This window comes from Muntiacus reevesi, chromosome 9 (assembly GCF_963930625.1).
Source record: "Muntiacus reevesi chromosome 9, mMunRee1.1, whole genome shotgun sequence".
Lineage (NCBI taxonomy): Eukaryota > Metazoa > Chordata > Mammalia > Artiodactyla > Cervidae > Muntiacus > Muntiacus reevesi.
The window spans coordinates 81495304-81519264 of NC_089257.1; the positions used below are offsets into that span (position 1 = coordinate 81495304).

The following is a 23961-nucleotide window of genomic DNA, read 5'->3' on the forward strand; positions in this document are numbered from 1 at the left end:
AGCTAGCATTTTAAAAGCTCTTAAGATTTCTTTATATGCCAGCATGAATATAAAGAATAGTAAGTTTCTCATTTTTGACAAATGAAATAATGAATTGCACATGGGCCAAGTATATCTGGGATTAACTTATCAATGCTGACCACCTAAAAATAAGACTCAAAACAGGTGACTGTGAATGGGGCCGTTTATTCATTTTGAAGAAAGTATAAAAATCATAAGAAATAGATAATTTCATTTGCAGATCCCCTTTTCTCTTCAAACAAGCTGCTTCTTATTTGAACACCTGAATTTCTTGTTCATATTACTGAACAGTATTTGCCGACCAAGTTTTTATGACCATGTTTAATTAGGAATGGCAAATCATTTGTAATCATAGAATTGATGGGCCATTATTTACTTAATTTAAATATTTTTCTTAACTATTCTTCAATCAGTGGATAAGTCTTCTCTGTGGATAATTTCCACTGAATGATGGTTACATTTATCAACCAAATATGTTTATTTAGTTTAGTTTAATTTAATTTTAATTTAATTTATTTTTGAATGCAATTCTCTTAATAGGAAAAGCATTTTAACAAGTTTTTCTCCCTGGATCAGCATGCAGTCCTCCACTAAGGTTGCTGTATGTTCTCTTTGAAGCAGAATGCTTTCTTTGAAATCAGCTTGCCTCCAGATTTCCAGAAAGACTATGGAAAGATACCTACAATGATTTAAAATACTTCCTTGGTATACATTCTTCATTATCTTAAATCTCCACAATATTCATTTTGAAATCAAAATCCAAATTGTATCTTCAGTTCAGTTCAGTTTAGTTCACTTGCTCAGTCGTGTCCGACTCTTTGAGACCCCATGAATCGCAGCACGCCAGGCCTCCCTGTCCATCGCCAAGTCCCTGAGTTCACCCAAACTCATGTGCATCGCGTCTTAAAAAGTTTCTATTCTATTTCATATTGTATGTTATTTCATCAAAATATTAATACTTTCAACTCACATTTACCTTTTTTACAATTTTTATAATCCTTACAAGTAGCCAAGAATTTAGAATTCTATTTTTTTTCCTTTTTAAAGAGAAATTAGAATTAAGGATGATGGAGAGAATGTAGAAAGGGACTGTGTGTGCCTGTATTGGTTGCTCAGTTATGTCTGACTCTTTGCTACCCCTTGAACTGCAGCTCACTAGGCTCGTCTGTCCATGGGATTCTCTAGGCAAAAACATGGAGTGAGTAGCCATTCCCTTCTCCAGGGGATCTTCTCGACCCAGGGATCAAAACCAGGTCTCCTGCATTGCAGGCAGAATGGGAATAGGTGTTTTTAAAACCTATAGCTATGGCTTAGAGAATATTAGTATATAGCTTTGGGAGGAAGTGTATTTTTTACATTTTACATTAATTTTCTTTTTTTAACATAATGTCTGAAATAATTACAACAAGATTAAAACAGAAATTAACTGTTGGTCATACGTGTCAATCCGAACTCCCCTTTTTTCACTTAACAAAAATGTATCAAGTAACCTCCATAGAATGTATGGGGTAATAACAACAACAACAAAAAGCCCTGGCCTTGTGGAGATTGAATTCACATGGGTGAGGACAAAAAATAGAGGACACGATAAGAACATAAGTTATATAGTATCTTGGGAGAAGTTAATGTATGAAAAATTTAAGAAATATAAGGATCAGAAGTACTGTGGGAGAGACAGTGTATTAGTCTGCTTGGACTGTCATAACAAAATATCATTACCTAGATGGCTTAAACAACAAGAAAATACTTTCTCTAAAAGTTCTGGAGATTGAGAATCCCAAAATATAGGTGTCAGCCAGCTTGATTTGATTCCTGGCAAGGACGGTCCCCCTGACTTACAGCTTTCTTAGCGTGTGCTCACCTGGCAGACAGGAGCAAGGAAGCAGGTTTTCCAGTGTCTCTTCTTATAAAGACAGTAGTCTCATCAGATCATTACACCACCTTTATGATGTCATTTAACTTTAACTACTTCCTATTTTCAACATAACTTAAAGCTAATCTATTAAAAGATAACAGAGTATCAATTCCCCACTGTCTCTTCCTTTGTCTTAGGATGGAAGCCCAAATCCCATATGACTTTGTTCCTTCGATCTCTCTACAAACTCATCTTCTACCATTCTCCCTAAAGCTTGTTTTGCTCCTGACTCACTGGTCTTCTTATGTTCTGCATATAATTCTTCTAATACCTCTGTACTAGTTATTTCTTCTGCGTGGGGTGCTTTCTTCTAAATACTGGCATAGCGAAATCCAAACTTCAATCAGAAGTTCACTTAAATGTACTTTCTTAATGAGGTTTATACTGACCACTCTGTTTAAAATTTCAGGTTATGTGTGGTGAAGATGCTTCCCAGGTATGCAACCCACAAATGGGAGGATGATCCCAGTTACAGGGGTTCTCCCCAAGGAGCGAAGATTCCAATCCCTATAGCAGCCTCCCCATCCTTGTCATCCTTTATCAGAGAAGAGTCCCTAGAACTTCTGTCTTTGAAGGCTAGCTGAATTTGCATTCAGAGAGCAGGAGGGCCTATAGGAAATAAGGACTCCACTCGTAAAGGGCACACACAAAATCTCAACCCTTCAAGTCCCAAGGAAGAGGCAGTAATTTTAAAGGATTCTGGGTCAAGCACTCTGGAGAGCCTCCTAGAAAAGCCAGAGGCAACAGAGACTCCCCTTGGAGATATAGACACTGGCGACAGTCATTTTGGGGAGCTCATTCTACCGCAGCACATTGACGCTGGCAAGTGATATTTTGGAGTCCTCGCTCTAGACTGTTAGTGGTGAGGTGCCACCATCAAGCTGACACCAGCTCAAGGCCTTCTTGGACTGAGCAGTTAACCACTTCAAAACTTTGCCTTTCTCTCAGCAGGCCAGGAGTCATGAGGCAGTATATGACAGGCAAGCAGACTGGGAGCCAGTCTGGCCTACCAGAGAACCCACAGTAGTCAGCTGTACCACAGTGGATGGGGCCATGCAGCCCAAATAGGCATACCCCTAGAGCATATATTCCTGTGACCAGAGTGGGTCCTAGGGGGCATCTCCTATATTGAGATCACTTCTCAGTGATAGGGAAATGTTAATGACCTATGTAACATATAGAAACAAACAAACAAATAGACAAAATAAGAAGACAGAGGAATATGATACAAGGAACAAGACAAAATCTTATAAAATCTTAGAAAAAAACTGAACAAAGTAGAAATAAGCAATCATATATAGCAATCTACTTGGTAGAAATTCAAGGTAATCTTCACAGAGATGCTGACTAAACTCAGAAGAACATACATGAACATAGTGATAATTTTAACAAAGAGCTAGAAAATATTTAAAAAGTCCAAACAGAGCTGAAAAACACAATAACTGAAATAAATATACAAGAAAAAAATCAATACTATATTAGATAATACAGAATAATAAATCATCAAACTGAAGACAGAGTAGTGAAAATTACCAAAGTTGAAAAAAAAAGAAAAAGGAAAAAAAATTTAAAGACAGCTTGAGACCTCTGGGACAACATCAAGCTTCCCTGGTAGCTCAGGTGCTAAAGAATCTGCCTGCAATGCAGGCAGAGAAGGCAATGGCACCCCACTCCAGTACTCTTGCCTGGAAAATCCCATGGACAGAGAAGCCTGGTAGACTGCAGTCCATGGGGTCGCAAAGAATCGGACATAACTGAGTGACTTCACTTTCAGTTTTCACTTTCATGCATTGGAGAAGGAAATGGCAGCCCACTCCAGTGTTCTTGCCTGGAGAATCCCAGGGACAGAGGAGCCTGGTGGGCTGTCGTCTATGGGGTCTCACAGAGTCGGACATGACTGAAGCGACAGCAGCAGCAGCAGCAGTGCAGGAGATCCTGGGCTGTTCCTGGGTCAGGAAGATCCCCTGGAGAAGGGATAGGGTACCCACTCCAGTATTCTTGGACTTCCGTAGTGGCTCAGCTGGTAAAGAATCCACCTGCCATGAGGGAGACCTGGGTTCAATTCTTGGGTTGGAAAGATCCCCTGGAAGAGGAAAGGCTACCCACTCCCATATTCTGGCCTGGAGAATTCCATGGACTGTATAGTCCATGGAGTCGCAAAGAGTTGGACACAACTGAGCGACTTTCACTTTCACTTTTTCCTGAAGAAGGGAATGGTAACCCACTCCATTATTCTTGCCCGGAGAATTAAATGGACAGAGGAGCTTGGTGAGTTACAGTCCATGTGGTCACAAAAAGTCAGACACGACTGAGCAACTAACACTTTGAGTGACTTTGAATCACATATAAACCTAGTAGGAAGGTTAAAGAAAAAAGTAGTTAAATCTTTTATGAAAACAATAAGTTGTTAAGAGAGATACAAAGCAAAAATTATAAAATGATGTCAATAACATTAAACATCAGGGGGAGTGAAAATGCAGGGTTGTTAAAAAGCATTTAAACTTAAGAGATGACCAACTTAACAAGTATATGTATAGTATATAAAACTGTGCATATATATATGGACATATATTTATACAGTTATATATTTATATATGAATGTCATGATAATCACACATCAAAAATTTACAAGAAATGCACACAAAAATGAGGCAGAAATCCAAATATAAACCTAAAAGTAGTCATCAAATCACAAAGAGAGAAAAGAAGAGAACAAAAAAGAACTGTGGAAACAATCAGAAAACAAGTAACCATATAATAACTCCATACTTATCAATAATCATTATAAATTTAAATAGACTAGTGCTCCAATTGAAGGAAATACAGAGAATGAATGAGAAAACAAGAACCGTATATAGGATGCTGACAAGAGACTCACATCAGTTCTTCAGAAACAAATTGAAAGTTGGGGGATGGAAAAAGGTCAATTGAGTTCAGTTCAGGTACTCAGTCATATCCAATTCTTTGTGACCCCATAGACTGCAGCATACCAGGCTTCCCTGTACATCACCAACTCCTGGAGGTCGCTGAAACTCATGACCATTGATTCAGTGATGCCATCCAACCATCTCATCCTCTGTTGTGCACTTCTGCTGACTTCAATTTTTCCTAGCATCGGGATCATTTCCATGAGTCAGTTAATTGGTCTTCAGGTGACCAAAGTATTGTAGCTTCAGCTTTAGCATCAGTCCTTCCACTGAGTATTCAAGACTGATTTCCTTTAGGATGAACTGGTTGATCTCCTTGCAGTCCAAGGGACTCTCAAGAGTCTTCTCCAACACCACAGTTCAAAAGCATCAATTTTTTGGTGCTCACCTTTCTTTATGGTCCAACTCTCACATCCACACATGAGCCCTGGAAAAACCATAGCTTTGGCTAGACAGACCTTTGTTGGCAAAGTAATGTCTCTGCTTTTTAATATGCTGTCTAGGCTTGTCATAGCTTTCCTTCCAAGCAGGAAGCATCTTTTAATTTCATGATTGCTACCACCATCTGCAGTGATTTTGGAGCCCAAGAAAATAAAGTCTTTCACTGTCTTCATTGTTTCCCTATTTGCCATGAAGCGATGGGCCTGGATGCCATGATCTTCGTGTTTTGAATGGTGAGTTTTAAGCTAGAGTCTTTGCTCTCCTCTCTCACTTTCATCAAGAGGCTTTTTAGTCCCTCTTTGCTTTCTGCCATAGGCATGGTGTCATCTGCATATCTGAGGTTATTGATATTTCTCCCAGAAAGCTCAATTCCAGCTTGTGCTTCATCCAGCCCGGCATTTCTCATGATGTATTCTGCATAGAAGTTAAACAAGCAGGGTGACAATACTCAGCCTTGACGTACTCCTTTCCCAATTTGGATTCAGTCTGTTGTTCTCTATCTGGTTCTAACTGTTTTTTTAACCTACATACAGATTTGTCAGGAGGCAGGTAAGGTGGTCTGGTATTCCCTTCTCTTTGAGAATTTTTCACAGATTGTTGTGATCCATACAGTCAAAGGCTTTAGCTTAGTCAATGAAGCAGAAGTAGATGTTTTTCTGGAATTCTCTTCCTTTTTCTATGATCCAGTGGATGTTGGCACTTTTGTCTCTGGTTCCCCTGCCTTTTCTAAATCCAGCTTCTACATGGAATTTCTCAGTTCATGTATTGTTGAAGCCTAGCTTGGAGAATTTGGGGCATTATTCTACTAGCATGTGAGATGGGTGCAATTGTATGGTAGTTTGAGCATTCTTTGGCATTGCCTTTCTTTGGGATTGGAATGAAAACTGACCTTTTCCAGTCCTGTGGCCACTGCTGAGTTTTCCAAGCTTGCTGGTATATTGAGTGCAGCACTTTAATGCTATCATCTTTTAGGATTTGAAAAAGCTCAGCTGGAGTTCTATCACCTCCACTAGCTTTATTCGTAGTGATGTTTCATAAGGTCCACTTGACTTCACACTCCAAGATGTTTGGCTCTAGGTGAGTGATCACACCATCATGGTTATCTGGGTCATTAAGATCTTTTTTATATAAGTCTTCTGTGTATTCTTGCCACTTCTTCATAATATCTTCTGAATCTTTTAGGTCCACACAATTTCTGTCCATTATTGTGCCCATCTTTGCATGAAATATTCCCTTGGTAGCTCTAATTTTCTTGAAGAGATCTCTAGTCTTTCCAGTTTTATTTTTTTCCTTTCTTTCTTTGCACTGATCACTGAGAAAGGCTTTCTTATCTCTCCTTGCTATTCTTTGGAACTGTGCATTCAGATGGATATATCTTTCCTTTTCTCCTTTGCCTATAGCTTCTCTTCTTTTCTCAGCTATTTGTAAGGCCTCTTCAGACAACCATTTTGCCTTTTTGCATTTCTTTTTCTTGGGGATAATTTTGATCACTGCCCCTTGTACAATGTTATGATTCTTTCCCCATAGTTCTTCAGGCACTGTGTCACTTCCACTGTATAATTATAACAGTTCTGATTTAGATTATACCTGAACGGTCTCGTGGTTTTCCCTACTTTCTTTCATCCTGAATTTTGCAATAAGGAGTTCATTATCTTATCCACAGTCAGGTTCTAGTCTTGTTTTTGCTGACTGTATAGTTTCTCCATCTTCAGCTGCAAAGAATAGAGTCAGTCTAATTTTGACATTGACCATCTGGTGATGTATGTGTGTAAAGTCATCTCTTGTGTTGTTGGAAGAGGGTTTTTGCTATAATCAATGCATTTCCTTGGAAAACTCTATTAGCTTTTGCCCTGCTTCATTTTGTACTCTAAGGCCAAACTTACCTGCTATTCCAGGTATCTCTTGACTTCCTACCTTTGCATTCCATTCCCCTATCATGTAAAGGGCATTTTTTTGTTTGTTTGTTTGTTTGTTTTTTTAGTGTTAGTTCTAGAAGATTTTGTTGGTCTTCATAGAACTGTTCAACTTCAGCTTTTTTGGAGTTAGTGGTTGGAGCATAGACTTAGAGTACTGTGATACTGAGGGGTTTGCCTTGCAAATGAACAGGGATCATTCTGTGGTTTTTGAGATTGCATCCACGTACTGCATCTTGGACTCTTTTTTTTTTTTGAAACTATGATGGCTACTCCATTTCTTCTAAGGGATTCCTGCCCACAGTAGTAGGTATAATGGTCATCTGAGTGAAATTCATCCATTCCATTCCATTTTATTTCACTGATTCCTAAAATGTCAATGTTCACTGTTGCCATCTGCTTTTTGACCACTTCCAATTTACCTTGATCCATGGACCTAACATTCCAGATTCCTATGCAATATTGTTCTTTACAGCATCAAACTTTACTTCCATCACCAGGCATGTCCACAACTGGGCAGTGTTTTTGCTTTGGCTCAGCCTTTTCATTCTTTCTGGAGCCATTTCTCCACTCTTCTCCAGTTAGTGTACTTGGCACTACCGACCTGGGGAGTTCATCTCTCAGTGTCATATCTTTTTGCATATTCATACTGGAAAAAAGTATTATATGCACACTGAAACCAAAAGAAAGTTGTGGAATCAACATTTATGTTAGACAAGATAGACTTTACAGCAGAGACTGTAACAAGAGACAAGCAAAGATATTTTATACTGTTGAAGAGGTCAATCCAAAAAGAAAATATAACAATTATAAATATACACAAATATCAATCCAAAAAGAAAATAAAACAATTATATATATATATATATATATATATATATATATGTATATAAAACACAGGAACACTTGTATACATAAAGCCTATGTTAACAAAATAAAGGAAAACTTGGCAGTAGCACAATAGTAGTGAGGATTTTAAGATTTTGCTTACATTAATGGACTCAGCTTCCAGACAGAAAATCAATAGGAAACACTGTCCTTAAATGATACATTACACCAGGTGGATTAATTGATATCTACAGAGCATTCCATCCAAAATGGCAGAATACACATTATCTGGAAGTGCACATGTATTATTCTCCAGGATAAACCACATGCTAGACCACAGCACACATTTTTGAAGAATTAAATCATACTGAGCACTTTTCCTACTACAATGACTTAAGACTAGAAATCAGCTACAAGATAAAAATTGCAAAAAAAACACAAACATATAGATGGCAAACAATATACTACTAAATAGCTAAAGGCTGGAGACTTCCCAGGCTGTCCAGTGGTTAAGAGTTCACACTTCCAGTGCAGGAGCTGTGGGTTAGATCCCAATCAAGAAACTAAGAGTCTGCACAGCCAAAAATTAAATAAAATAAATTTTAAAAAGAACTAGAATGCATTGGTCTGCTAATGTATGTTCATACTTGCTTGCTAAGTCACTTCACTTATGTCTGACTCTTGTGACCCTATGGACTATAACTTGCCAGGTTCTTCTGTCCATGAGATTCTCCAGGCAAGAATACTGGAATGGGTTGCCATGCCCTCCTCCAGGGAATCCTCTCAACCCAGGGATCAAATCCATGTCTCTTATGTCTCCTGCATTGGCTGCCAGGTCTTTACCACTAGTGCCACCTTAGAAGTCCAAATATTTAATGGAGTGTTAACACCTATTTTTCTCAAGCTATGCAAAAGATTGAGAGATAAAGACACTTCCAAAATCATTCTGTGAGGGAAACATCACCTTGATTTCAAAACTAGATAAAGACAAAACAGAAAAGAAAAATATATGCCAATATCACTGATGAACACATTCAAAAATCCTCAACATAATATTAACAAGCTGAATTGAATAAATAGAATCACACACCACAATCAAGTGGGATTTATACCAGGAATGCAAAGATGATCGAATATTCCCATATCAATCCTTGTGATATATAAAATAATAAAAAATTGAAGCATAAAAGTCATATAATCAACAAAATAGGTACAGAGAAGCTTTTGACAAAATTCAACATTCATTTATGACAAAAATTCTCAACAAAGTAGCTATGGAGGACCTCAACATAGTAAAATCTATATATGACAACTCCTTATTGCCAAATTCAGACTGAAATTGAAGAAAGTGAAGAAAACCATTAGACCATTCAGGTATGACCTAAATCAAATCCCTTATGACAATACAGTGGAAGTGAGAAATACATTTAAGGGACTAGATTTGATAGACAGAGTGCCTGATGAACTATGAACGGAGGTTCATGACATTGTACAGGAGACAGGGATCAAGACCATCCCCAAGAAAAACAAATGCAAAAAAGCAAAATGGCTGTCTGGGGAAGCCTTACAAATAGCTGTGAAAAAAAGGGAAGTGAAAAGCAAAGGAGAAAAGGAAAGATATACCCATATGAATTCAGAGTTCCAAAGAATAGCAAGGAGAGATAAGAAAGTCTTCCTCGGGGATCAATGCAAAGAAATAGAGGAAAACAATAGAACTGGAAAGATGAGATCTCGTCAAGAAAATTAGAGATACCAAGGGAACATTTCATGCAAAGATGGGTTCAATAAAGGACAGAAATGGTAGGAACCTAGCAGAAACAGAAGATATTAAGAAGGGGTGGCAAGAATACACAGAAGAACTATATTAAGAAGATTTTCATGACCTAGATAATCACAATGGTGTGATCACTCGCCAGAGCCAGACATCCTGGAATGGGAAGTCAGTGGTCCTTAGGAATCATCACTATGAACAAAGCTAGTGGAAGTGAGGGAATACCAGCTGAGCTATTTCAAATCCTGAAAGATGATGCTGTGAAGGTGCTGCTCTCAATATGCCAGCAAATTTGGAAAACTCAGTACTGGCCACAGGACTGGAAAAGGTCACTTTTCATTCCAATCCCAAAGAACACTCAAACTACCGCACAATTGCACTCATCTCATACGCTAGTAAAGTAATGTTTAAAATTCTCCAAGTCAATCTTCAGCAATACATGAACCATGAACTTCCAGATGTTCAAGTTGGTTTTACAAAAGGCAGAGGAACCAGAGATCAAGTTGTCAACATCCGCTAGATCATCAAAAAAGCAAAAGGTTTCCAGAAAAACATCTATGTCTGCTTTATTGACTATCCCAAAGCCTTTGACTGTGTAGATCATAATAAATTGTGGAAAATTCTGAAAGAGATGATATACCAGACCACCTTACAGATTTCTCAGGAGGCTTCCTGAGAAATCTGTATGCAGGTCAGGAAGCAACAGTTAGAACTGGACATGGAACAACAGACTGATTCCAAATAGGAAAAGGAGTCTGTCAAGGCTGTATATTTTCACCCTACTTATTTAACTTATATGCAAAGCACATCATGAGAAATGTTGGGCTGCAGAAAAGACAAGCTGGAATCAAGATTGCTGGGAGGAATATCAATAACCTCAGATATGCAGATGACACCACCCTTATGGCAGAACATGAAGAAGAACTAAAGAGCCTCTTGATGAAAGTGAAAGAGGAGAGTGAAAAAGTTAGCTTAAAGCTCAACATTCAGAAAACTAAGATCATGGCATCCAGTCCCATCACTTCATGGCAAATAGATAGGGAAACTGTGGAAACAGTGGCTGACTTTATTTTTCTGGGCCCCAAAATCACTGCAGATGGTGATTGCAGCTGTGAAATTAAAAGACACTTACTCCTTGGAAGGAAAGTTATGACCAACTTAGACAGCATAGTAAATAGCAGAGACATTACTTTGCCAACAAAGGTCCGTCTAGTCAAGGCTGTGGTTTTTCAAGTGGCCATGTATGGATGCGAGAGTTGGACTATAAAGAAAGCTGAGCACTGAAGAATTGATGCTTTTAAACTGTAGAGTCCCTTGGACTGCAAGGAGATCCAACCAGTCCATCCTAAAAGAGATCAGTCCTGGGTGCTCATTGGAAGGACTGATGTTGAAGCTGAAACTATAATACTTTGGCCACCTGATGCGAAGAGCTGACTCATTTGAAAAGACCCTGATGCTGGGAAAGATTGAGAGCAGGAGGAGAAGGGGACAACAGAGGATAAGATGGTTGGGTGGCATCACTGACTCAACGGACATGGATTTGGATGAACTCTGGGAGTTGGTGATGGACAGGGAGGCCTGGCATGCTGTGGTTCAAATGCCACCTTTATGGAAGTCCTAGCCATAGCAATCAGACAAAAAAATAAATGGAAGTAATCCAAATTGGAAAGGATATAAAACTCAGTTTTCAGATGACATAATACTATACTATGCATAGAAAATGATTTAATGAAAGAATTAATATTTTTATAATAACCAAACTACCTAAGGCAATCTACAGATTCAAACCAGTATCTATCAAAATACCAATGACATTTTTCATAAAATTAGAACAAATAATTTCTAAATTTTGTATGGAAACACAAAACATCCAAACAGCTTATACAATTGAAAACAAAAGCTGGAGTATCATGTTCCTTGATTTCAAAATGTACTTCCAAGCTATAGTAATGAAAATAGATGGAAATGAGAGCCCAGAAATAAACCCACACACATTTGGTCAATTAGTCTATGATAAATGATGCAAGAATATAAAACGGGGAAAGAAAAACCTTTTCAGTAAATAATGCTGGGAAAACTGAATAGCTTCATACAAAGAAATCAAATTGGACTACTTTCTCACATGATATACAAAAAATTAACTCAAAAAAAAATAAAGACTTAAATGAAACCATCAAATTCCTAGAAGAAAACATAATATGCTCTTCATCATGAGACTTAATATTTTGAGGGATCTATCTTCTTAGGTAAGGGCAACAAAACAAAAATAAACAAATGGGACTACATCGAACTAAAAACTTTAGCATAGCAAAAGAATCTATCAATAAAACAGAAAGGTAGTCAGTTTAGATATTTGAAGATATTTGCAAATCATACATCTAATAAGGGGTTAATATACAAAATACGCAAAGAACTCATACAACTCATCATCAACAAAATCAAACTTAATTAAAAAATAAGCAGAGGATCTGAATAGACATTTTTCCAAAGAAGACATAGAGATGGGCACAGACACATGAAAAGATGCTCATCATCCCTAATCACAGAGAAATACATGTCGAAACTGCAATGAGCTATTTACCTCACACCTATGAGAATTGTTTTTAGTGAAAAGGCAATAAATAAAAAATGCTGATGAGCATATGGCAAAAAGGAAAATATTGTACACTCTTCATAGGAACATAAGTTGGTATAGCCACTATGGAAACAGTAATAACTCTCTCAAAAGAATTAAGAAATTGAATTACTAAACAATCCAGCAATCCTACTTTGGGGTATTTACCCAAATAAAATAAAAGCACTAGCTCAAAAAGATGTATGCATTCCAATATTCATTGAAGCATTACTTATAATAGCAAAGATACAGAAGCAATCTAAGTGTTCATTGATAGATGGATAATGAATATTTGATACACACACACACACAATGGAATATTGCTCAGCTGTAGTAAAAATACATAGTGGGCTTCCCTGGTGGCTCAGAGGTTTAAGTATCTGCCTGGAATGTGGGAGACCCGGGTTCGATCCCTGAGTTGGGAAGATCCCCTGGAGAAGGAAATGGCCAGTACTCTTGCCTGAAGAATCCCATGGAGGGAGGAGCCTGGTAGGCTATAGTCCATGGGGTTGCAAAGAGTCAGACACGACTGAGCGACTTTACTTCAATTCACTATAGTAAAAATGGAATCTTGCCATTTGACACAACATGGATGGGTTTGGTGGGTCTTATGCTAAGGAAATAATCAAATACCACACAATCTCACTTATGTGTGAAATTCACCAAACAGACAAATGAAGCAAAATGAAAACAGACTCGTAGATACAGAGACTAGACTGGTGTTATCAGAGGGTGGAGTTGGGGGATGTAAAGCAGGTGAAAGAGATTAAGAGGTATAAACCTCCAATTATAAATAAACAACTTACAGTCATTTAATATATAGCATAAGAGTAAGAGTATGGTTAGTAATATTGTAATATATTTGTTTGGGGACAGATGGTTACTAGACATACTATGGCAGTCATTTCAGAATGTACTCAAAGGTCAAATCATTATGTAGTACACCTGAAATCTAACATAATGTTGTACATCAAGTATATTTTTTTAATTATTTAAGTTTTAAAATATTTTAAATCATCACCTGCCTGCTTTGGACTGAGTTGTGCCTCCCCAAAATTAGTATGTCGAAACCCTAACCCCTGTATAACTGTACTTGGAGAGTAGGCCTTTATGGAGATCAAATGACACCTAGATATAAGACACTGAAGTTTAAAAGTGAGGTTTAGAATGAAGATATAAATTAGGAAATTATTGGCATATAAATTGCATTTAATTCCATAAGACTGCATGAGCTCTCCAAGGATATAAGCATAAAATAAAGAAAAAAGGAGTATGAAAATTGAGCCCTCAAGCATTCCAATAGTAAGAGGTTGTGGAAAAGAAGATTCAACCGAAGATATAGAGAGTAAGCAGCCATTTAGTTTTAGAAAAACAATGTGATATCCTGACAGACAAAAGAATAAAATCTATCAAGGAAGAGAAATTAATCAACTGGGTGCAATGCTGCTGACTTGGCGACTATTATGAGGAAATAAGAATTGATCATTGATTTAAACAAACCAGAGGTCATTCATGATCTTGATTCTAGAAGTTTTAGTAAAATTTTAAGGACTAAAGACTCACAAGAATTGGCTCAAGAGAAAATGGGAGAAAAGTTAATGTAGACAACATTTTTAAGAAGTCTTACTGCAAGTGGAAGTGGAGAAATCAAAATACTCTGAAGTCAGAGATATCATAATGTGCTTATGAATTAGAGTGGGACAAGAGAAAAAGATAGAAATACAGGATGGCCTCAAAGTTTGGGGATACAGCAATTGTCATTCACCAAATAAGGAATACTACAAAAGTAGGGGAGGAAATTAAGAGTTAACTCTATCTAAATGGGAATGTTTAATAGATTACAGGGCTTATGAATTTGGAGTCTAGGGAGGAAGTTCATGGCTGAAAATGTTACAGCCATCAGCATACAGAAGGTATTTAGAACCATGAAACTGGATAAGATCACCTTAGAGCACAATAAAAAAGAAAAGGCAGTAGTAGAACTGCGGTGCATCTGGAAGATAAAAAGAAAGTAGTAATGTAGATTGAAGAGGCGTAATTGGGAACAAGAAGAGCGAAAATTTTGAAAAGCACTTCAAAGAGCAGAGAATGATTGACTGTGTCAAAGCATGATATAGGAACAAATGAAATAAGGAACAGAGACCCAAGCACAGTGTTTTAGAATAGGAGGTCACTGCTGATCTTGATGGGAGCAGTTAAATGGATTGCTGGAGGTGAGAACCTGGCTGGAGTGAGTCTGAGAATGAATGTGTGTGTATGTGTGTGTGCTCAGTCATGTCTGACTCTTTGTGACCCCATGAACTGTAGTCCACCAGGCTCCTCTGTCCATGGAATTTTCCAGTTAAGAATACGCGAGTGGGTAGCCATTCCCTCCTTCAAGGGAATGTATGTCTCCTGCATCTCCTGCTTTGGCAGGGAGATTCTTTACCTCTGCACCACTTAGGAAGTTTCAAGAGTGAATTAAAAGAGAATAAATGGAGATGACAAATAAGGGACAAATACTAATAACTCTCAAGAAGTTTTGCTGTAAAAGAAACATAGAGACTGGGTGAAGGTTGGAAGGCAAGAAAAATTTAAAAGAATTTTGTTTTGTTTTTAAGTAGAAAAATATCTGCATACCTGTATTAGAGATTTTGGCAGAGTAAGGGAGCAGGTAGGAGAGAGACACCACTGAGCCAGACTGGCTACTCTTCTGTACAGTATTTTAAGAGCACTACCCCTTGAGAGGCGTGAAGTTGCCTCAGAGGGGACTCAGTTTTCTCCTAAAGTAAAACGTTGGAAGCAAGTTGAGGAAGAGGGATGCGGACAAGGGGATTTTGCTAGTGATGGATTATGAATTCCAAAGATCATAGTAAAAGGCTTTTAAACGTTAGGGAAGGATGGCAATTGAGACAGACAGAGTTCTCTAGGGATTAGAGTAAAGGATGAGGGATGACCTCTACGCCCGGAGTTCCTTGAAGTGACTGACATAAACAGAAGTCAATGAAACAGTAGGTCCCGATGGGTCCAAGGCAAGTACTGGTGAATCAGTTTGTTCTTGGGTCTCGGGAGAGCTGAGTGTCTTGGTATCTCTTCTTCCCACCTTTAGGTTTGGCAGACACAACTCAGCATTCTGCCAAACGGTGTCCTGAACAGTGGCCTTAATCCTCTACCACTCAGACTTCAAGGATTTTGCTCATCTGCCAGTGCAGCAAAAGAGGATAGACATTTTTTTTTTTTCATGTTTTCACTTCACTGCTTTAAAAAGTCAGCTCTGTATGGCTGTGAGATTGGTCAGGCAGCCCACACTGCCTATGCTCTGAGCTTTCACCTTTCATGGAGCTGATTATTTGGTAACATTCTCTTGTTGCATTTCAAGAGAGATTTTCATGGGAAATGCAAGATGCATTTTATTTCACCTTGTTGTAGTAAAATCTACAGTGTCATCAAATAAAAGCCTCTCTCCTCCCCAACACTGCCCTGCCATGCTTAAACAGAAATCAGGGCAGCTATAAATTCAGAGGATGTTTGCACTTCATAGGGAGATTTTTCACTTCCACACTTTCACCTCTGAAACAAATGTTTTCCAGAAATATTTCCTAGACAGCAGAGATGAGGGAACAAGAAAAGCAGTCCCAGATAGAGCATAAACACTATGTGAAAATGCTTTACTATGTGGTAATTATATTGACACACAGTTTTATGTTTTAATAAAAATCTAAATGTAGTACAAAAGTCACTCCAAGGAGAGTTCAGAGCTTCTACTTTGAAACCACAAACTAGAGTTTTTAAATTAGAGAGATATCTTCTTAAACCACTGCTTGGAACTGCCAAGTGGCTGAGCATGTCTGCCAGAACTGGGAGAGGCAAACTGCTCAAGAAATTTCCCTAGAAATAGAAGAAGTGTTTGCTTAAATTGGAGCATTGGTTGGCATCTTCTCTGGGGTTGAAAGGTTGACAAAAAGACTTTAGTGTAGATAATGGCAAGTTGTGTTGTGTCCATCTATGTGTAAAGATGAGATGAAAGAATTCCAGCTATAACAGATTTTGACATGTGCAACTGCTTACTTCTGAAGACTAACTTTTGTTTCACTAATGAGAATGGAAGTGACACGTGACCACATGTTATAAGGGTATATGCAGAAGGTTGCCATGTCTGTCAGGGCCTAATGTCTTTGATTGCAATCCATGAGCATTTCTAGTTCACCTCAGTTCAATTCAGTTCAGTTGCTCAGTTGTGTTCAATTCTTTGCGACGTCATGGACTGCAGCACACCAGGCTTCCCTGTCCAGCACCAACTCCTGGAGCTTGCTCAAACCCATGTCCATTGAGTCAGTGATGCTCTCCAACCAGCTAATCCTCTGTCATCCCCTTCTCCTCCTGCCTTCAATCTTTCCCAGCATCAGGGTCTTTTCCAGTGAATCCGTTATTTGCATCAGATGGCCAAAGTATTGGAGCTTCAGCTTGAGCATTAGTCCTTCCAATGAATATCCAGGATTGATTTCCTTTAGGATTGGCTGGTTTGATTTCCTTGCTGTCCAAGGGACTCTCAAGAGTCTTCTCCAACACCACAGTTCAAAGACATCAATTCTTTGGCACTCAGCTTTCTTTATGGGCCAACTCTCACATCCATATGTGACTCCTGAAAAAACCACAGCTTTGACTAGATGGAACTTTGTCAGCAAAATAATGTCTCTGCTTTTCAATATGCTGTCTAATTGATCATAGCTTTCCTTCCAAGGAGGAAGAGTCTTTTAATTTCATGGCTGCAGTCACAATTTGCAGTGATTTTGGAGCCCAAGAAAATAAAGTTCACCTAATGACGTGAAATTTCCTTCCTCTCCATAGTCCCAGAAGTCATAACAGGGGACATGGAATCAGCCATGGCAGTGGACCTGAACCCCTGGGTAGAATATGAATTCAGAGTGGTGGCCACCAATCCAATTGGGACTGGAGATCCAAGCACTCCATCTCGAATGATCCGCACAAATGAAGCAGGTAAGAATATTAGAGGGTCAGAATTCTATTGGGTATGCCCCTAATTGCTTTTTTAAATTTTACTTATTTTTAATTAAAGGATAATTGCTTTGCAATATTGTATTGGCTTCTGCCATACATCAACATGGATCAGTCATATATATATGTGTGTGTGTGTGTATATATATATATACATATATATATATATATATATATCCCCTCTCTCTTGAACCTCCCTTCACCTCCTATCCCATCCCACCCCTCTAGGTTGTCAGATTCCTGGTTTTTGTTCCCTGAGTAATACAGCAAATAATCACTTTTAAAGCTATTTGAATTAACCATTATTGCTTTAGTGTACTTTTTCCAAATTCATTTACCTGGACATCATAAAACTATTTCCTTTAAGATAATTATTTCATTTTATTTGTTTTCAGAACTTTTTCTCCTTTCATCCACAAATACAGGTGTCTAGATGCTTCCATTTCCTCCCAACCCTTGCAGTTATCTTCAAGTTAAGTTGAAGATGTTAGTTTCTGAAATTGAAGCTGTTAGTTTCTTCTTCTAATTATGTACTCATTCAATATAGCAGATCGATCCATAAAATTCAGAATAGATTGGCTCACCCTTTTTTTTCTCCAGTGATAGAAGTTATCTCTAATCATAGGCACTTTCTTAAAATTCTTTATGTTGCCTTCACCATCTGACCTGGTATAAATTATACTTTGAAAAGACAAATTTTGCCTTAACTTGACCAACTTAGAAAACACCAGCATGCTTCCAGTCTTTTAGAGTAATGTGTCTCTGACAGAACATTTGTAAAGACCACATAAGGAAAATTAACAGCTTTATTAAAAACAAATTTTAAGGTATCTTGCTTATCACTTGGAAGAAGCAGAATTAAAAAGTTGTTAACAGAGTTTTGATTACTTTGGACAAAGTCTTATTGAGATTTATCCTTTATGACCCTATTAAATTGTATGTAAAACATATTTTGTAAGGGACTAGTTTAGGCAAACACAAATATCAACAATGTGATGAGAATAATTAAAACAACAGAGAAATGAAGAGGGAGTAGATTACAGATACAAGAGGGAGAAACATTAATGTCTTTATACTCAACGATAACGTGAATCTCAATCATTACAATATAAGTACAGTAAGGATGAGAATTTTGTCTTCTTTGTTCTCTGTTTTATTGTTCACCTTGAACAATGTCTGGCACTGGTAGTATATCTTTGTTGAAAGATTAAAAGAGACTGTTAGTTTCCTTTCCTTTATATTCTGCTACCCACATCAGGACTTCTGTCAGAGAAACATGTACAAAGAGGACTAAGAATCAACTGTGTACATTTTGTATCACAATTATTGAATTGGACCAAAAAATGTGATTTGTGACTTCTTAGAAATCAAATGCAGTTTAAAAAAATTAAACTATCAAAAGTGTTGGTTCTTTCACTAAAACGCACTGAGTCTCATTCTTTAAAAACAGAAAGAAAGAAAAGAATCAGAAAGTGAGAATAATCATTACATAACGTGAGAATTACATAATCCTCATAAAGTGAGAATAATCATTAAAAAGATGTTCAAATTCTTTTCATATAAAAATTAAGCTCCAAAAAAATTAATAATAGAGTAGCCTAATACATTGGAAAAGATTTATTCACAGAAAAATCCAACTTTCTTCTTTTGTGCTTTGCCAACTACAAGTTGTTTTTTCTTGCTACATGTTCAATAGTGTGAATTTTAAACATTAATTGCTCGGTTGGATTTTCATGCATTCATAAAATCAGCCATGCTTTCATTGTGTACAGGTGTTCATTAATTAAGAGTGTAACAGGTTAGTTGTTCCTCATTTTATGTACTCATTGTGCAGATTTTGAAATGACTGCCAACATCAGTACATAGGCTCACATATTTTCTAAAAAGCACTGCCTTACTTTGCATATTGTTAATTGTGTTTAAACAAAGGCAAAGATTACTGCCTAATTCAGATGCTCTCCATAAATATTCATTTCAAAAATAAATAATCCATTTGGGATGCCTAATCCTTTTAGATTTTCAATAGTATAAACCTCTTTGTGCTATTAAAAAGTACTTTAACAAAAACATTGTCACATTTCAAGCTAAGTCGTATTCAGATGATGCACTTTTAAAAGACTTGCCCCTCATCTATTTCTGCTGCTACTTCCATCACATAGTGCCTGTCTCTCCATTTTCTCATGAGTTCTATATACATGACATACTCTAGTCCATTAAAATCTTATGGAAGAGAAGAGAAATAGCATGAAAATGCATGAAATATTCTTTTGAAAATGAGTTGAGGAAGGTTGTACTGTGCACTTTACGCTTCTTGTGCTATGGTAACACACAAGGCTAGAGCTACTAATGGTGTTGAAACAAGTGTTGAGTTTTGTCCCTGTTTTGTCAGGCAGCACAGATTAAAAGGGACACCAACATCCTGAGACATCCTCTCAAGTGATGCACTCTGCCTCTATTGAGTACATGTCCTGTATTTTAAAAGATGATGCTGTTCTAATGGACCAAGTAATCTTTGAAAAGCAATGGAGCTGCTTGGAAGAGAAAAGGTCTCACACTCAGGATATTGAGTTGAAAGCTTTATGTCCCTTTAAATTCTCCTCTTTACTAGAATATTCTAAACCCGAAGCACTTTTAGTAAAGCTATTTTACTTTAGATTGTTTCTTGTCCACATGTCCCAAAAGGTTAAATTTTCTTTGCAATATCCTATAGGCTATATTTTGAATTTTACAGTCATCAAAATACTCTTAGTAATCAATAAATATAAGATAAATTGGTTTAGTCACCTTATTATAATTAGGATGTCAAAATAGTCATACAAATACAGGTTTCCCCAGCTATACAAAAAGAAAGGCATTCCTATGAAAATTTTGTAAGTCAAAATACCATCAAGTGAAGAATTTTCATTTCATTTAGTGCTCAATTTCTTTGACATTTTCATTTCAGTTTTCATTTTTCACCTTTTTTCATAAAAGTGAAAATCTCTTCAGATTTCTTTCAGTTAGTGAAGCAGTTACTAATGTAGATAAAGCAAAGTACTGTAAAGCAAACTTTTGAAAAGCAAGGGATACCTGTATATATTTACACTTTAATGTATGTTCATATTTATTTATTTATAGTTCAATTTTTTTACAAGATTTAGTAAGTTAGCAACAGAAAGAGAGAGAGAAAGGGGTAAATATAACTCTGTGTTTAATTTTGGAAATGTGTTACAATCTTTACTATGTAAGTTTGTATTGAATAGTGGGAATCTTTTTCTACCATTTAGAAAGGTAATAATCAAGAGAGAAAAATCATACTTTAAGAAATGAATTTGAAATATACATTGTCATAGAAATAACAAAATATGTAAATGTGAATTTAGCAACAGCAATTCTCATTTAATTGAGCAATTCTCTTATTTAATTGAACCTTAATATTCCATAAGTTACATATTTATAACAGCAATTGTTGAAAGATAGATGAAAAGGAGAGAAGATTGTGTTCATTATGTAACCTACAATTTAGAAAGATTTGGTTTTCTATGTTGTATAAAATTTCTATTATCAAAGCTCTTGATATAAATCTCAATACTTGCTTTTTTATTTCAAATTGTAATGAACTGATAGAGAAAGAAATAAAAGAAGGTACTGCCTAATACCTATAATTAAGAGTGTCAGGTTCAGAGTTAGTAAAATCTGGATTAATGTTCTTCTCTGCCACTTACTAGCAATAAACATAGGTAAGCTATATGCACTGTTCAAGGCTCAATCTTCTCACTTGTAAAATAGAAATAATATAGAAATCTACTCCTTTCGACTATTTATTGTATTAAATAAGATAATGCAGGTGAAGAGCTTGGCACACATGGTAAGTGCTTAATACTAGCTTGTCATTACTATTAATTTTTAATCATGAATTTAAATATTATTACCTTATTAAATAGAAATTTAAACAATAGTGATCATGCATGAGTTGCCATCTTCATATAGAGGAAAATTTTCAGATTAAATATCTGTTTGTCAACATAGTAAGAGTCATCTAGTCTCTTGGCTTGTAGTGGGCTTCTTTAAGATGCCATCCTGTTGAGAAGTCTCCACAGTAGACCGTGCACCATCCAGCCTGGGCCCTCAGCCCAGCTGAGTGGTCAGGGAGTGAAGAGAGACTTCCACAGTGCGGTGCACAGTAGGCGGTGCTTCTTGGCTGCAAGCCCCGCCTCACCTGCACGGAAGGCCTCTCCTGGCTGCTTTTTTAACTAGCCAGGGAAAGATTGAAGGCAGGGGGCGGTTTATAGCAAAACGAAGTGAAACAACTTGCTTAAGCAAATGCTGCAAATTCAATAACTTTCCAGTTTCTCACTGCATTATATTCTGTTCTGTCATTCTCTTTGGACGTTAATATGGAAAATGTCACATATATTTTTTGGTCAAAGCAATGGTACAGAATCCACCTGCCAATGCAGGAGATGAGGGTTTGATTCCTGAGTTGGGAAGATCCCCTGGAGAAGGAAATGGCAACCCACTCCAATATTCTTGCCTGGAGAATCCCACGGACAGAGGGGCCTGGCGGGTTAAAGTCCAGGGGGTCACAAAGAGTCGGACACAACTGAGCAACTAAACAACAATTTTTGGCCAAATGAGGAAAATATATACTTACATTTGAGAGGCTAATTCTCAACCAGATAAATATGAGTATCAAGTAAGCAATCAGATGAGTATATTTTCTAGCCTTAGCAGTTTCTGTACTATATCATGTTACAGCTAGGTAACTGGTTTATTGAACATGCTGAACTCTGTAGAGTTTAAGCATATTAATAAGTTTTATTCTTCTCCCACCATTGTTCTCCAGTATGCTCTATCTCAAGTCTGGCTTCAGGCCCAAATTTATCTAAAGGTTTTTTTTAGGTATTAGGATAGTCTCATTTTTCAAGTATTAAAGAATTCCATTTTAACTTAATAAAAACTTGCATCTCATATCCAGTTCTATGCTTCTGTCTCTCTATCCTAGTGCGGGCTTGACTAAAGGATTATGATTTCTCTTTTCTTGCTTCTTTCTGCTTCCTCTCTGACCTTCCGAATTCTATTCCAACTTCCCAGGTCAGAAAAGAAGATGGAAATCTACTTCAGGTGTTGCAATTTGTGGTTCTCAAGCGTATTGAGTGCCCCATGAGGTGACAATTGTCCACATCCTGTTCCTTTCTCTCATGAGTACTTTGGGTTCTTTGGAGAGTATCCTATCTACTACTAGCAGGCAGCTTTATCAGCTCTGATCCCAGCAAGCTTATTCAAACCTCCCTTCTGTAGTATCTGCTTTGCCCACAATATTATTTCACATTTCTGACTTCCCAAGCTTTAGAAGTACAGTATGTCTTCAAAAACCATTTTGGTCTCTGCTCTAGAGGCATAGTGTGGGACTGGGTCATCCTGCAAAATTCTGAAGCTCAACAGCATCCAGTTAGGATGTGAGAAGTAAACATCTGTACTCTGCAGCAGCTGTTTTGCTTCTTATATTACTTAGCTCGAGGGGAGAATTGACGCTCCCACTTCGCTCCTAGTGACAGCTGAGGCTAGAAGGAGATGCCATATCCATCTGCTAAGCTGACAGCCTCTTCCAACACTTTCCTTGTGCTAAATAATCTCATAAAGATGGCTAGAGGAGAGTAATGGGGAAGGGTCAGAAAACTGGTTTTCTCCATTTCCTAATAGTTCTGTGGTTTTAGCTAGGCAACCTCACTTTTGCATCCGAGGTTACATGTATCTCATCCCAAGTCCAGAAAAGACTCATTAAGCTTCCTACTACAATTTCTTTCCCTGTACATTATCTTTCTACTGCTGATAGGATCTTGCTATGTTCATATTCTTCTTTTCGCAGTTCTTGTCCGTGATAATTACTTAGGAAAGTTCACTGAGTTCAAAAGTTATGGAATGAACACAATAAAATACTATTGTAAGATGGAGCTGAATTAGTTTTCTCAGGGGCATGTGGGTTGGCCTTTTAAATGGCATTTAATGTGGTTTTGAAGGCCAGACCAAATGGGACTCAGGTGGAATTATTTATGGGGCAATTAAAAAATCTACGTACTATTGTCAGGCACTGGAGTGTACAGAGAAAAGACATAAAGCTGTGAGGGTTTTAAAGGTCTCTTCAGTCTAAGTTTCTAAAAAAAATATGATATTTAAAAAAAACATAAGCATTCAGCTGAAATAATTGGGCAAATCTCAAAGAAAATACTATTAAGTGAACATTATAGCTTTCTTCAACTGAGTAATTTAATTATATTAAATAAAAGAAATGGTTCTCAGTAACACTAGGAGAAGACAAAGATCATATTAAGAGCAAGCAACAGACCTCTAAGACCAAATCTCAATATTCAGGAAAAGTGAAGCTAATAGTATAGCAGACAGTGTTTTTAAATCATGAAACCACTTTGGTTTAGGAAAATCTTTTCTACAAAGTGTTTTCAAGAAATATATCTTCAGTCTCAGAGGCACTTTGCAAACAGAGATGGTGATTTTAACAAATGCCTTTTTAAATGAAATGAGTAATTGCTAGGCATGTC

The 23961-nt window shown here is 37.2% G+C and overlaps 1 protein-coding gene across 1 annotated transcript in view; it reads left to right on the plus strand.

Annotated features, from left to right (window-relative positions):
• The window catches only part of CNTN5 (contactin 5), a 1527443-nt gene that overhangs the window by 1432981 nt on the left and 70501 nt on the right, over positions 1-23961 (plus strand). The window contains exon 18 of the mRNA XM_065944251.1: positions 17258-17407. Coding sequence (XP_065800323.1) covers positions 17258-17407 — 150 coding nt within the window. The remainder of the gene's footprint in view (positions 1-17257; positions 17408-23961) is intronic.